Source organism: Phaenicophaeus curvirostris, chromosome 4 (assembly GCF_032191515.1).
Source record: "Phaenicophaeus curvirostris isolate KB17595 chromosome 4, BPBGC_Pcur_1.0, whole genome shotgun sequence".
Lineage (NCBI taxonomy): Eukaryota > Metazoa > Chordata > Aves > Cuculiformes > Cuculidae > Phaenicophaeus > Phaenicophaeus curvirostris.
This window is the reverse complement of record NC_091395.1, coordinates 72,514,329-72,527,681: the sequence shown is the minus strand read 5'-3', so window position 1 is coordinate 72,527,681 and position 13,353 is coordinate 72,514,329. Positions and strand designations below refer to the sequence as shown.

The following is a 13,353-nucleotide window of genomic DNA, read 5'->3' as shown; positions in this document are numbered from 1 at the left end:
GACCTGAAGTTTCAGGCACAAGATAAAGGGAATTTCCCACTTCCTATTTGTTTCAGTGGAAGTTGCCCAGGAAGAGTCTCCAGCAGGACTATGACCAAAAGCTGTGAGACAGGACACTAGGAAGCAGATAAACATGTCCAGGGAAAGCACCTACTATTTAACTCTATCAGTGAGCAAGTTTCAATGCTTGGGAATGATCCCTGGCAGTGCTTACATTACAGGGATGTGTAAAGTGGATCCACTCCAGCCTTGTGTGCATTTCCCGATGAGCATCTTGGGTACTACTGGAATCAGTGGGCTGAACACTTCAGCGTTGGGACAGAATTGCTGGATTAAGCTCAGGAAGCTGGCAGCTGTGGGTAGTGTTAAGAGACATTTCTGTAACAGTGAGTAACAATGGAACAGGTGATTTTATTCCAAGTTTCAATCCATTTTTATAAACTACTAGGAAAAAGGAGGTACAATTGCAGAACTCTTCACTAAAAATGTTATGAAATAGCCTACACAATTCAACCGTGAGGTGTGCTCTTGCTAATAATTCATTGCATGGAGAATGTAGGCTCTTCTCCCAGCATAACACAGGGTTCTCCTGGGAATGGAAGACGAGCCCTGGGAGGCATCAGCCAGCAGAGCCCCAATAGCTCAGGTCTGTGTGGCTCCCTGCCCCCGCCGCTGTGCCGTGGCTTTAATCTGCTCCCGAAGCGCTTGTGCCCAGTTCTGTCCCCGTTCCAAGGGAGTGGACCTGGTTTCCATCGTCATTAAGGCAGTGATTTCAGGGGGCAGCTGGGGAACCAGGCTGGCTCGGAGCAGGGCATCCTGGAACTTGGCTGCAGAGGCTGGAGCTAAGCAACACCGGGGTGTACTGAAAAGAAAAGCAAGGGAACTTTTGATGTAAGCAATCTCTGAGCTGGAGATGCTGCAAGAGCAAAGCGAGAAGAGATGCTCCGGTCTCTGACGCTCCTGACCTCAGCTGTCCTTACCTGTCCAGGTGTGAGTAGTGGTAGTGAGCAGCCACGGCAGAGTGGGGGCACAGCAGGTAGTGGTTTTCCTCCCAGCAGCGCTGCATGGCTCGCATGATGTCCTCGTCGGAGGCTGAGCATGAGCGCAGTGTCTCAGAGAGCTGCAGTGCCAGGGGAAACAGGCAGGTTCACACCGGCTATCACCACCCCACGCATTCCCAGTGGGGCTTGTGCCATGGGCACACAGCAAAGAAGTTTGAAATAGAATCATAGAATCACCAAGTTGGAAAAGACCACTTGGATCATCGAGTCCAACCATTCCTATCTACCACTAAACCATGTCCCTGAGCACCCCAACTACCCATCTTTTAAATACCTCCAGGGACGGTGACTCAATCATTTCCCTGGGCAGCCTCTGCCAGTGCCCGATGACCTTTTCTATGAAAATTTTTTTCCAGGTATCCAGTCTGAACCTGCACTGGTGCAGCTTGAGGCCATTCCCCCTTGTCCCGTCCCCTGTCACTTGGGAGAAGAGGCCAGCTCCCTCCTCTCTACAACCTCCTTTCAGGTAGTTGTAGAGAGCAATAAGATCTCCCCTCAGCCTCCTCTAGGCTAAACAACTCCCATTCCCTCAGCCGCTCCTTCTAATACTTGTTCTCCAGCCCCTTCACCCAGCTTTGTTGCTCTTCTCTGGACTCGCTCCAGAGCCTCAATGTCCTTCTTCTAGTGAGGGGCCCAGAACTGAACACAGGATTCAAGGTGCAGCCTCACCAGTGACGAGTACACGGGAAGAAATAGGGAGGATGGAGGATGGGGATCCCCAGGGACTGAAGAAAAAGCGGTTGTTACTGAAGCTTGAGGATGAGGCACTGCTGGAAATGACCACGGCACCGGGGCATGAGAAAGGCGTTTCTATCCCCAGATGCAGGGAGCATGGGTGGAGAGGAGCTGAAACTCAGCTGCTCAGCTCCACGGTGCTATTCGCATGCTCCTAGGGAGTTTCTGAGGGCTTGTAAAACTCTCCTCAGTGTAATAGTTCTTCTTTCTTTTAATAATATAATTTTCCTGTATTTGCTTTGCTGCTGTGCAAGCAGGAGTGGGTGCCAAGCAATGGATGCTCACTGGGGACAGCATATGTTGAATGGGAAGAGGCAGGACTTTGCACCTGGTCCAAAGACCTTTGCAGTTGAAACACTCATTTTTCTCTTGTTTTTCTCTCTGCTTTGTGTTCGTACTCCTATTTGCCGCAGCATCAAGGCTGAATTGCAGCACCAAGCCCAGCAGACCCACTCCCAAAGGCCACATTCAGTTCATGCTGGCGCCCACTGCATGATGCCCTGGTGCACAGCCAATGCCAGCACTGGAGTGACCAAGGAAAGGGTGGTTTCATATCCTACTCAAATAATTTTAGGTGGTTTTTAATTAGTTTTGCAGTGAAGAAAGAGGAATCTTTAAAAAAACCCACCACAATTAAAAAGGGGTTTTTAACATCTCCATGCACACACACTGGTATAAAACTCCTCTGGCCTCATACATAGATTTTTGGTTGGAAATGCTCCACTCTGCTTTATGATGTATTCTGAAAATTAGTGGAAAAAGACTAGTGGTGGTAGATCTCCTTACACACACACACGCACAGTGTTGTTTGCATGAGGAACTGACCTTCCTGTGCAAATCCTCCGGCAGCTTAAGGTTTTTTGACACGCTGAATCGCTCCATCAGCATTTTTATCAGTTGGCTGTCAGAGCCCGAGAGCAGCCAGAGGATCCTCTCCACGTTGTAAGGCTCCTGGGATGACAAGACAATAGGTGAGAAGCAGAAATCTGAGCTTTTGTCTTGGGGGGCAGAGCACTAGTGTGGATTGTCTGATGTCTAGTTAGGGTTGAGGTCCTAATGCCATGTTTTTCTTGGTGGAGGATGGGGTGAGGTTTGTGTCTTCCCCTGTACGCCTACAACTCAAGTCTTTGGGAACACAATGTCTTTCAGACCTCTGACCTGTCAGAGCAGTCTGGCAGTGACCATCAGGTAAAAAAGACTAATGAAGGGCCATCTGATAAATCAACGGTGTGACCACATCTGTACAATCACCTTGAGGAACCCGGGTTAATAACACGCTATGTATTTGAGAATCAGAAATATCCAGCTGTTTACTCTGTGTTGCGGATGCTGCTGTGACTCATGCAGCTCCTGCGTGACCTAATGCGACACCCAGCTCCCTGCAGGGCTGGCCGATAATCTTTATGAACATACAAGGCATATATAGGACCTGACTGACCTGTATGGCTATGTAGCAATCGGTATTGCAACACTGCAGCAAAACTTGGTGCAAGACCATACAGGAGGGTCCCAAGCCAATTTCACTGCTCACTCTCTCATTCCCGCGCACTCGCAAGCACCAAGAAACATTCATCCAGATTGTTTGGCCATGATACCTTATAGAGACAGACAGGACAAGGGGCACCAGCTACCAAGTCCTCATCACATATCCTGGGTTCAAGCACACGTTTTGGATGATTTCTTTGTTCCTTTTAGCAGCTGACAGTGCCTGTGACCTTTTGTCTTGCCATCCTGACCTACCTCCACAAGTCATGAGGAGGACTTACTCAGCCTTTCATGTCCTTATCTGGGTGGCTTATGGCCCCAGTTCTATTCTTCATCTTCCCATCAGCATCTCCCAGGGCCTCCAGACTGTAATCTTCGGTCTAGTCTGGGTGTAGCCCAACCTTTGCTTTAGGCTGTCCTCTATTTTAAGTTGTCCTCTGCTTCCTGGCCTGGCTGTCCTCAGAAGCTACATGTTAGTGTGCCTGGATTTCAATGACGTGCTACCAGAGGGACCTCCAGGACCATCTTCCTGACACCTCTTCTCTTGCCTTTCCTTCTTCTGGTCCCACGTCCAGACCTTTTCCTTTACACTCCGTTCACACCAACCTTATGGTTACCACTGTAGATCACTACATCAACATCACTTAAGTCAAACTAGACCAGGATGTTGGTGCAAGCATTGGCATTGCCATTTAACTTATTAGCCAGCTCTGCACTGGTTTTGTCCCATGCCACTGGAGTTGTCCAGGAGAACAATGAGGCCCAATTTGGAGGACAGATCATGCTGGAGAGTGTTGCCAAGGAAAATTTTTGCATCTGGACATGAGCTACATAGTGTTGCCTGACTTCAGGGCCAGAGAAAAGCTCCTGGCTAGCTTCAGGTACTGCAAAGACATCTACAGTGATTCTCCTGGAATTGCTTCTTGCAAGGCTGATCCACACTAGGCTTTCCACTTCACCCTCACCTCTTCAGCTGGTTTCTGACTGAAAAGTTTTCTCTGCTGGTCTGCAGAAGAGGCAACCTAAAGAAGTTGTGCACTCTCCATCCTTGAAGTTTTCTATCACCTGACTGAACAAAGCCCTGAGCAATATATGGTCTGACCTCAAGGCTCACCCTACTTTGAGCAGGCCCCAGAGAGAGACCTTCTGAGGTTCCTTCCAGCATGAACAATCTGCTGAGCTATGGACATATTTGGTTCAGACATGAGCTGAATGATGATTTCCCATGTAGCCACGTGCAGAGGGACACACCCATCCAGCTCCTCAGTAATATCTGGATATAGAATCATAGAATCATAGAATAACCAGGTTGGAAGAGACCCACCAGATCATCGAGTCCAACCATTCCTATCAAACACTAAACCATGTCCCTCAGTGCCTCGTCCACCCGTGCCTTAAACCCCTCCAGGGAAGGTGACTCAACCACATCCCTGGGCAGCCTCTGACAGTGCCCAATGACCCTTTCTGTGAAGAATTTTTCCTAATGTCCAGCCTAAATCTATCATCCCACCCAACTGCTTTCCCTCACCATCCTGAAGTCTGGCACATACTTAGGAACTTCAACAGACCATTGCTGTTCAGGGTACATGGGCTGAGAGACGAGCCTAGCAACACTTTGAGCTCTGAGGAGCTCTACGTATTCATTACACAGGAGGAAAGTCAAGCTGCAGACTACTGCAGCCTGGCAGTAGGGGCATGATGAGTTCCTTACTGCAAAGGATGGTGGTTCCACCAGGCTCCCGGGTCCTCCCAATGTGTTTGAACAGCTTTTGGAAAATCTTGGAAGCTCAAGGCTGCAGTGATACACCACTAATTGTTTCACACTTTGGTCATTTGTTTAGAAGCAAATCCAATCCCTGCGGATCACATTTCATAGGTATGAAATGTGAGGTGTTTCTTTCCAGGTGTTTGGTTTCTGTATCTCCATGATTTTGCATTTCAGAGGCCTTTGCCTGCCTGTTGAGACTTGTTTTGCTCTGAGCAAACTGCAGATGGCCATAGATGAGGCATTTCTTCTGGGCTTCCCTACCTTCTTCCTGGTCTCTTCTTTTACTCTTTGTGGAGCCTTTCAGAAGCATCAACAAAGCCCTTGAAACGTGATGTGGTTTATAATGTCCTAAAAGTCACATTTTGAGAAAATGTCCCTCTTGAGAACTTTGCACATAATGGAACCCCAGTAACCCAGCATTTAACAATGAAGATTACAAAGTCAAGGACTGAAAAGTGAGGGGAAAGCTCTATCTCAGCTCAGCAGTGTTCAGCATAAATGTTCAATGTGAGTCACACCTCTTCATGCATTGCTGAGAGGCATTGCAACTGGCAGAATGATGCTCTCATAAACCAAGTAGAACAAGAGTACAAGAAAAAACCAATAAAATATGTAATATTTGATAATTTCCCATTTTGGCCAATTCATTACATACCTGAATATCCATGGCTGATGCTAACGTAGCCTTCACACTCTCTGACAGTGAGAAATCTCCATGTTGAACAGTTCTATGAATTATATCATTGCTGTTCACCACTGCAACAAGTCGAATCGGGAGACCCATTTTGAGGGCAATACAGCCAGCTAGGAAAAGAGTGAAAAAAATACCTGTGTGCTTGATGAAGAAACATTCAAGGAGATTTAGCAAAGATGTCACTATACAGATTGGTTGAGCACCTAGCTCAGGAGCAGATACAATGGCATTCCCTAATGGACTGTGAGATATCAAGCTTTAATGATTTGGTCGAGCGCCAGATTATAAAATCCTGGGACATGATGCTCCTCCTGCCATTGAACACTTGGGTATCTCCAGGTTTGAAGATGGGTGGGCAGGGGACTGAAATCTATCTTTTCGGCTCTTGCATTGTATTAATGCTGCCTCAAGTGGGCAGCCTGGAACTACAGTGAGTGCCTCAAATCCTTTATTGCTTTCATGAGACAGTTGTACACCTATTTTTGGATGGGGGCAATCCAGGACTCGTATTTAGAAGGCCATATTATGCAATTGGGAGTGGTTCTCTTGACTGCACACTATCTTGCAGATCACAGTAGAACCAGGCAGGACTCCACACCTCTGTTAACGTCTCACTTAGGAAATCAGAGCCACGGTATTTTCTCTTTTTTCTGGATCGAACACGTTCTGTCCTCTTCTAATGTGTCCATCCTCAAGATGGACACAGTCATCATCAAAGGGTGGTTTGGGATTTTCAGGACCTTGTATCAGTGACACCTAAATGAGTAATAACCATACATGAGTAATAAAATATAAGTGGCTCTGAAGAAATCCTACCAGAGAGTGGGTGTTTTAATAAATAGAAATATCCAGCATCTGCAAAGTGCTTTTAGTCCATAGCCCACAGCACTCTTTTCCTTCCCTATCTAACCTATTGTTTTTCCCTTCACCTGTGATATTTCCTCCTCCTCCTGTTGGCACAACAATTTCCACCAGAGGCAGCGGGGTGGTATCAAGGGATGGGGCACACTGAAAGTAAGCGTAGAAGTGGTGAGCAATCTGCACCATAATCCTAGACCAATTGACCGAGTTCAAACTCATCAGATTGTATTTTCTGGCAAAATCGACATCAGCGAACAGTTCCTTGATCGGCTCATCGATTTCATCGCTGTTCCCATGAGCTGTCAAAAGCAGAAAGGAAAGATTTAGATCTGCCAATGTCAGCACATCAGGCACAAGGTATTTCTGCTCAAATAGGATGAGAGTTTGCTGCAGCCAGAGGTGTCCTGAGCTGCCCGTCTGCCTTGGGAGCTGTATGAGCCAGGGGCTGAGTCTGAGTAGCACCACATGGATGCCGAGTGGTTTCTACAGATATTGCACTCTGCATTTTTGCTTATGCTTTTATTTGCCAGGAAGGCAAATGCCTGCATCCCCTTGTGAGATGTCAAGGTGAGACCTGGCTGAGTAGAGAAGTCCATGGGACAACTCAAACACCCAACAGTAATTCCGAAGCATGGGGATGGCACAGAGGTAGGGGATGGACCCACAAGAAGGTGAGGGGACAGAGGGAAGTGGTGACTCCAAGTCCTTTTAAGGCCAAGAAGTGGTGTGGAATTCAGTGCAACTAAACACCAGTCACCCACATGGGGACAGCTCTGTGGCCAGGAGAGAAAGAAGCCTTGGACCACTTTTCAGCTGGGACATCTGTTGTAAGCTCCTGTTAGCCAGACACGGAGGCCATAATCACAATGACCTGGCTGGCTGCAGCTACAAAGCAGCAGCCCCTTGAGACTTCCATCATCATGCTTTTGACACAGCAGGGCCATAAAGTGGACAATCCAATAGTCATACCAACCAGCAAAGACGTGGACGTTGTCTTCAATGACAGTGGTCATCTGAAGTTCCTGTATCTGGGTGCAGAGCCCCTTAGGCAGCAGAACAAAGATATCCACATTCTTCTGCCCTCTCACACCCTCAATGGCCGAGCTCCCCGTGTCCCCTGAAGTCCCTGTTTCAAAATGTGGAAGAACCAAGAAAAGTAAAACATTGACATGTCGGTCAAACCTGTGTCGCTGCGCTTTAAGAAAAAAAGATGTAGAGACTCTCCTTGAGATGTTTTGGCTAGAGCAGCCAGCCTGGCATTGCCCAGAGATCACTCATCAGCCACCCATGAGGCAATACCACCCAGGGCATCTACGGGGAGGGCCATGGGGTGATGGCTCTCAAGGTAAAAACCTGCCAAGAAATTTTACCCCCTACGAAAATGCATACTCACCCACCAGAACAGTGACGTGCTTCTGCTTTTTCTCCAGGAAGTATTGTAAGAACTGCCCCGTGCAGGACAAGGACAGATCCTTGAAAGCATAAGTAACCCCATGCCACAGCTCCAAAACATTCAGCCCATCTTTCAGCCTGGACAGATGGACAACGTCCTTGTGTCTGAACCTACTGAAGGCTTTGTCAATCAGGTCTAGAGGGAAAATAGTTAAAGGGGCTGTTAGGTTGGGTATTTTTCTGACTCATGGCTTCCTGCATCTGTGTTCTTCATGCTCCTGGGAAGCTTTCTGGACTTTCAGCTGCTGGAAAGGGGGCAGATATTCAACAGATTATTCTGAGTTATGAGGAGTAAACCAGCCCACTTTATTGTCTCCAATAGCTCTATGGTGACAGACCCCAGGGGACATCTGCCACAATTAGAGCAAACTAGGTTAAAATATAAAATAAAGGAAACACTTTTTATCGTAATGTGCCATTGAGACAGTGGTTGTAGCTGCCCTCTGGTGGAAGCGACAGCTGTTAAATTTTGAAAATTTTAAAATCGGATCTCAACAAGAGTGAGGAGCAGCAGGAAGCCTTGGTGGGAAGGCAGGTCTGGAGCAGTGAGCAGGACCACAGCAGTAACCACGATCTCTGTTTGCACTTGGGGAACACCATTCCCAGAAGGTAACGAGCCCAAGCAAGGTGGCAAAGGAGAAGAGGGTACAGAAAGGAGCAGGCACTGATGCAAGAGGGGTCTTGCGCACCTCTCAGGGCTGTGATGGGTCGAAGGCAGGCAGATACATCTGAAAGCCCCCAAATCCTCATCCACACCCCTGCAAGCAGCTCCCCACACAGCTGAGGCTCACCGTTGAGAGCGCTCCGCGGGACCAGATCGGCTGTGATGAAGAGGGAGCAGAGCTCCTTCACCAGCTCCGGGTAGGAGAGATGACTCCACCGTCGCAGGGTGTCCCCATCCAGCAAGGGGATGCGCCGGGGCATGAAGAGGCCCCCATCGGGTGCGTAGCCAGAGAAGAGGGCTCCCTCGAAGTCAACGGTCCCTGCACCTCCCCGCGTGCTGACGTACTCCATGGATGCTGGGGAGGCACCAGAGCCACTGCCAGGGCCCGAGAGCATCCCCCACACCGCAAACAGCCCTGCATCCCGAGCTGATTCCCTTCAAAATTTCCCATGTGGACAGATAGAGCTCCTCAAGGAAGAAAACACCTATTCCCCTAAAAAAAAAAAGCTCACAGCATAGGGAGCTAGAGTGGACAGAACCAGTGGGGGCATGTGGTGCTTTGCAGGCAATGGAAACTACCCAGGACTAGCACAGGGGTGGCTGGAGACTCCTGGTCCCGCTTTCCCTGTGTCTTTCCCACTCTGCCCCAGCGACACTTCCCCGCCTGAGCAAGAGCACTGACGTCACATCCCCCACAGGCTCTTTGCAAAAGCTGGAGCCTTAAAACTGAACTAAATAAATAAAAGCAAACAGCCATGTTTTTAGAGCAGGCTGGTTTTGTTTCAGAGGGGTTAAACTAAGGACAGGATTTAACGCAATATTGGAAGGGCTGAGCGAAATCCCCCACATTCACACAAATCCCACAGAGCAGCTGCTGGCACTGCCAGGAAAGGTCCTTTGTTGTCCCAGTCCCATGAACCCCCACAGCTAGTCCCACCTTGGGCACTCCAGCCAAAGGTGCAGCCCCTTGGCACGGCAGAGCACGGCTGCAGACCACTCAGAGGCAGGAAAGCAGCCAAGCGACTCGCCGCCACCGCTTGCAACCCGGTTCACCCTTTGCACTTGTGCTCATGGAAAACTTCTCCGCGTTGCAACACTCCCAGGTTCCCCTCAGCACGGCACAGCCAGTTGAGACGGCTCGAATCGCAGCCAGGGAGAAATCTAGTTAAATATTAGGAGAAAGCTTTTAACCATGAGGGTGATCGAGCATGGGGATTTGTTGTCTCCAGTATCACCCCAGAGAAACTCAAAATTCACCTGGGGAAGCACTGAGCCACCTGATTTAGCAGCAAGGCTGGATTTAAATTCAAGATTGAACCTGATTAAAGCAAGGTTTGGGTCAGAAACCTCCAGAGGAGCCTTCCAACCCAAATCAGTCTGCAATTCAGCTGTGCAAAGCCATGTTTTCCGCCTGGGAATTCTTAACAGTCCTGTCCCACTGATGGGGAAACTGAGGCACAGGAGGGAGAGGGGATATGCAGGGCTGTGCAAAAATAACATCATTTCTCTTTTGCAGGGAAGAGCTGTCCAATCCTTTCCTTACTTTTTAGTTAAATAAATAATAAGAGTTTTTGAAGGGCAAGGATGGTGTAAGACTTATGTTTGCGTGATGTGTGTGCTCCTGGAGGGTGCATGGGGACTTCAGCCCGGGAAGACAAGGTGCAGAGGCACAAAGGATGGCTGATAACAGCCAGACATGAGTCAGGAAGGCCACGCCTGCATTAAAGGGCACATCACCTACCGCAGCATCAGAGTCCAGACCAGCACATCTTGCCTCTCTTACGCTGGCGAGTAACCAGACCCATGAGAAAAGTATCCAGTAGAGAGTGGTCCAGCCCTTCCTCTGAGCACCAAAATGGGAAAGGGCTTTTCTAGCCCCAGCATCAAAACCAGGAGTGTTACTGCAAACTCCTCAGCAGGAGGCAAAAGCTAAATTTCAGGCTCTGGGCAGAACTGGCTGTGATAGTTTTGCTCAGTGTTGAATGGAGCAGCTGTAGCAGAGGAGGAAGCAAACATCAACTTTCTGACCCAGTGGGTCAGAGCAGTGTTAACCATCTCAATTTTCTGACAATCCCTAGGAAATCAGCTAGAAAGAGAGGTAGTTATTCATAATTATATAAAATACATCACCCAACCAGCCCGCACCTCCTTACCGTAAGGAGATCTCTGTGCACAGTGTTTCTTACCATGTTGCACAGATGAAGCCTGAGTCAGCCAAACTCACCACAGCCCCAGGGTCCTCCCCATACACACAGCCACTGGATCCTCATGGCAAATTGTTGTGTAGTGGGCTGCTGACCCCGCAGTGGCATCCATCCCCATCCCTAATGTGCATCCATGTCCTTTCACAAGGCACTGGAAAAAACAGGCATCAAGGCAGGATCTTGCTCTTCAGGGATGTCTCAGGATTAAGTTAATGGTAAAACCTCCCCAGGACCATTCCCAGAGTCACTCGAAGCCTCTGGGACTACCTGGTCACCTGGTGAGAATGGCCACAATGTGCAGGGCATATCCCACCTCATCAAAGTGGTATAAGGAGGTGATGTTCTCAGTCCCATATATTTTTAATGCCCTGTATATTTTTGGAATGTAAATGTTCCTTTAATATCCATCTGGGTTCTGGAAGGGATTTTTTCCCATTGTGTCTCAATGGGAGCTGAGGCAAAAAACTTCACATAGCATCTCTGGAGAAAACAGTGAAGTAATAGAAATAAAGAGAATACTAAAAGCTGCAAGATGCATGATTCACCTCCTCTGTCCTAACCTTTTCCATGACAAGTGCCAAGGTGAATTCAGGATTTTCCTTCCTTGTAACAGTCTCTGCCCATGCAGAGGGAGAGCACGCTTTCAGCGTAGCTCCAATTTAGGCTAGAATGAGGAAAGAATCAAATACTTAGGAAAGGCTGCACAAGCTGATAGGTTTCTTTACAAATGTAATAATTTATTGTCACCAATGTGCATTGGATCACCTCCACAAGGGTCACCTGGCACACCCTGATGGGACCTCACCCACTCCCACTACTGTAGGACTTCATGCCTCTGGGCATTTTCTCCCTGTACATCTAATGCTTTTAATGTGGGCATTAGCTCTGTGAGATAACGTCACTGATTCATCTAATTATTTCTTTTTTAGGTGAAGAGCTTATAGTGAGACAGATGATCCCTTCAGCCTTACACTTCCCAGGGGTGTATCCAGGAACCCTGAAAATAATAAAAAAAAGAGGTTATACCAGGATACCTGCTGTTCTGTGCTCACCAATAGAAATAGCAGCAAGGCTGTTGCCACTGCTTTATCTATGTCCTGGGCCTATCAGTGGTGATAGACTCTGCTAATGAGATTATGGGTGAGCGTTGTGACAGCAGGGACTGCTTATGTGGCAGTTACAGACGAGCATAGGGCACAGGGGAAGAACATGGGACGTGCACTAGGGCAGCAGTGCCTTTGTTGGGAGGGTTTTTCCCATGCTCAGCCCTGCAAGCTCTGTGCATTCACGTTTAGAGTGCCACTTCTTAATGAATTTTGAAAGAAAGGAGAGGAAGAGCATCCCTGTGGGAGAAGAAGAGCATCCCTGTGCTGCTGTGCACCAACCTGTCTGGGCTTACCTGCTGCACCAACAGACCAGGAGCTGGGAAATGTAACAGGTTTTTAATTAAACCCTGTATTCTTGTTAGGATTTGCAATTCCACTTCGGCTGTTGCCTGTTCTGAGCTCTTCATGCTCTTTAGACTCAGCTGCCAGAAATCAGCTGTATTTGTAAACCACAGCTAAGGCTGCTGTCAGACTTTTCCAACTTGTTTTCCTACTGCACAGGTTTTCATTCCTCTGCACAGAATTTCCTCAGCCTCTCCACTCACCAAAGGCATCCCAAATCACGCCGAGGAAGAAGGAGGCAGAAGGGCACATACAGCTGTGACAAGCCAATTTTTTTCCTGCTCATGTTCTCCCAAAATTTCAGGTCTCACCCCAGAGGATTGCAGCACCCAAAGGAAAACACTGCAACGCTCCGCTTTGTGTTTGCTGAGCAGCTTCCTATCCTTCCCACCAATGGGCTCTTCTATGTGTCCCAAGCACAAGGAACACGTGGAGGTTGGGTCCCCCAGTCTGCACCCCCAGCAGAGCACCCCCAGGCCCAGGAAAAGTGGGGACTGCAGCTCTGCGAGGGCCACCAGGTCCTGTGTCACTAGATGGCAGCAGTGCCTTGCACAGAATCACAGAATCACTGGATCATAGAAGGGCTTGAGCTGTAGACCTTGAAGATCATCTTATTCCACCCCCCTCCCCCAGGCAGGGACACCTCCCACTGGATCAGGCTGCTCAAGGCCCCATCCAACCTGGCCTTGAACATCTCCAGGGGTGGGACAGCCACAACTTCTCTGGGCAACCTGTGCCAGTGCCTCATCACCTTCCTTGTGAAGAAATTTCTCCTTATGTCTAGTCTAAATCCGCCCCTCTCCAGTTTATACCCATTGTCCCTAGTCCTATCTCTACAAGCCTTTATAAAAATCCCTCCTCAGCTTTGCTGTAGCCCCCTTCAGGTACTGGAAGGTCGCTATAAGATCCTTCTCTTCTCCAGGCTGAATACTGAGGAGATGTACCAAGGCAGCCTCAGGGAGCCTTGCCCTCCTTACATCC

The 13,353-nt window shown here is 48.6% G+C and overlaps 1 protein-coding gene across 2 annotated transcripts; it reads right to left on the bottom strand.

The window, feature by feature from the left end:
* Positions 1-534: 534 nt before the first annotated feature.
* On the bottom strand, positions 535-9,785 carry THNSL2 (threonine synthase like 2). 2 transcript variants are annotated; one of them, XM_069856507.1, is made up of 9 exons: positions 9,658-9,785; positions 8,848-9,075; positions 7,998-8,192; positions 7,578-7,730; positions 6,673-6,903; positions 5,705-5,853; positions 2,622-2,747; positions 981-1,120; positions 535-862 (listed from the first exon to the last, which is right to left on the bottom strand). In XM_069856507.1, the coding sequence occupies exons 2-9, from the start codon at positions 9,068-9,070 to the stop codon at positions 643-645; spliced, it is 1,437 nt and encodes a 478-aa protein (XP_069712608.1). In that variant the 5' UTR covers positions 9,071-9,075; positions 9,658-9,785; the 3' UTR covers positions 535-642. The 2 variants fall into 2 exon arrangements, with proteins under 2 accessions (XP_069712608.1, XP_069712607.1); XM_069856506.1 differs by lacking the exon at positions 9,658-9,785 and having other exon boundaries at positions 8,848-9,115.
* Between the last annotated feature and the right edge of the window lie 3,568 nt (positions 9,786-13,353).